A 1,364-nucleotide genomic window follows, 5' to 3' on the forward strand; every position below is an offset into this window, starting at 1 on the left:
TTTTGTTGAGTTACACAAATGTCCTGTTTGAAAATTTATAAAATGATTATCACAAATTGATAGAGATTATTAAAGTAAGGGTAAAATTAGAAAGAATTAATTAACTAAGACTACATATATTACAGCTCTAAAATGATAGATATTGCCTTATAAAATGTTAACCTTTCTTAGACATTTATTACTAATTAATTAACAACAACATCTTAAAACATCATAAACACAAGTGAATTGGCACTCACAAAGTGGAGAAAAATGCTGATCCAATCTTGACTCCTTTTGAAGCAGAAAACTTGAACCGATTAAAGATTGCTAAGTTTGGATGAATTGGAATCCCTTGTTCAACTCTAAAACTGTACTGAAAGCAGAGTAAAGTTGAAGCTATTAGCAAATAGAATTAATACTGTGACTTTATTATTACAGTTAAAAGTTTAATTATATATGAAAACTATATATGTGTGTGCGCGCTCTCTCTAATAGTTTAACCAATAAAGAGGACTTACATGAGAAAATTTGTGATCATTTGCTTCTTCAAATCTAGATTCTTGACTAATCATTACCATGTTGTCATACGAATTTCCACTACATAAAATTTAACTTTATATTATTATTATGTGTGTTAAGTTAGTTTTATATAAATAGCACTGAATATTTATGAATTTGGTCAACCTTAAAGTCAATGGAAAACCATCCAGGTCTCTGCTTACTGAGCGGCCACAATCATTTATGAAATGAATATGCTGCAAAAAAAAAAATAAAAATAAAAAATCAAGTTGTGAGTTGTGACTTTATTATTTGATTTGTTTCCAACCTAAAAAATATGACCAATTATTAAAGAAAGGTGTTTCGCCACAAAATAAAATAAAATAAAAAGAAAAGGAAGGAAAGAGAGAAAGAAAGGTGGTGGGACTGAAAATTTACATGAAAAACTAATTAAATAGGCAAAATTTAAACGAAATTTATTGACATGGTAATCCATAATTCCATATAGAGTTTGTTTAGTGGGGATTCTATGAGAAGTAGTACTACTCTCCAATCTCCTATCTTAATTAAGAAAAATATTTTATATTTTTTCTTTTTCTGTTGCAAATATCTATTTATTTGTTTATGAAAAAAGACAAATATCTGTAGATATTAACCAAAAAAATCCAAAAGAATTCATTCAACATAATAAACATATAATACAAATTAATTTAACATCATCTAACTTGTAAATTAAAAAATTATAATCTACTCATCATTAAAAGAACAACACATATAAGAAAATATAACATGAAAATTCATCTTCATCCATGCCGTTCCAATTAAAGTATGATTTTTAATTTTAGTCTTAGTTTTATATGCATAAAGAAATTAATATATTTAGT

General features: G+C 26.0%; 1 protein-coding gene across 1 annotated transcript in view; it reads right to left on the reverse strand.

Moving 5' to 3' along the window:
• LOC107628236 (outer envelope protein 80, chloroplastic-like) overlaps positions 1 to 1,364 on the reverse strand; it is an 8,327-nt gene that overhangs the window by 2,340 nt on the left and 4,623 nt on the right. Inside the window, exons 6-8 of the mRNA XM_016331003.2 lie at positions 667 to 737; positions 501 to 579; positions 240 to 355 (exon numbers count right to left, since the gene is read on the reverse strand). Of these exons, the coding sequence (XP_016186489.1) occupies positions 240 to 355; positions 501 to 579; positions 667 to 737 (266 nt within the window). The remainder of the gene's footprint in view (positions 1 to 239; positions 356 to 500; positions 580 to 666; positions 738 to 1,364) is intronic.

This window comes from Arachis ipaensis, chromosome B02 (assembly GCF_000816755.2).
Source record: "Arachis ipaensis cultivar K30076 chromosome B02, Araip1.1, whole genome shotgun sequence".
Classification (NCBI taxonomy): Eukaryota; Viridiplantae; Streptophyta; class Magnoliopsida; order Fabales; family Fabaceae; genus Arachis; species Arachis ipaensis.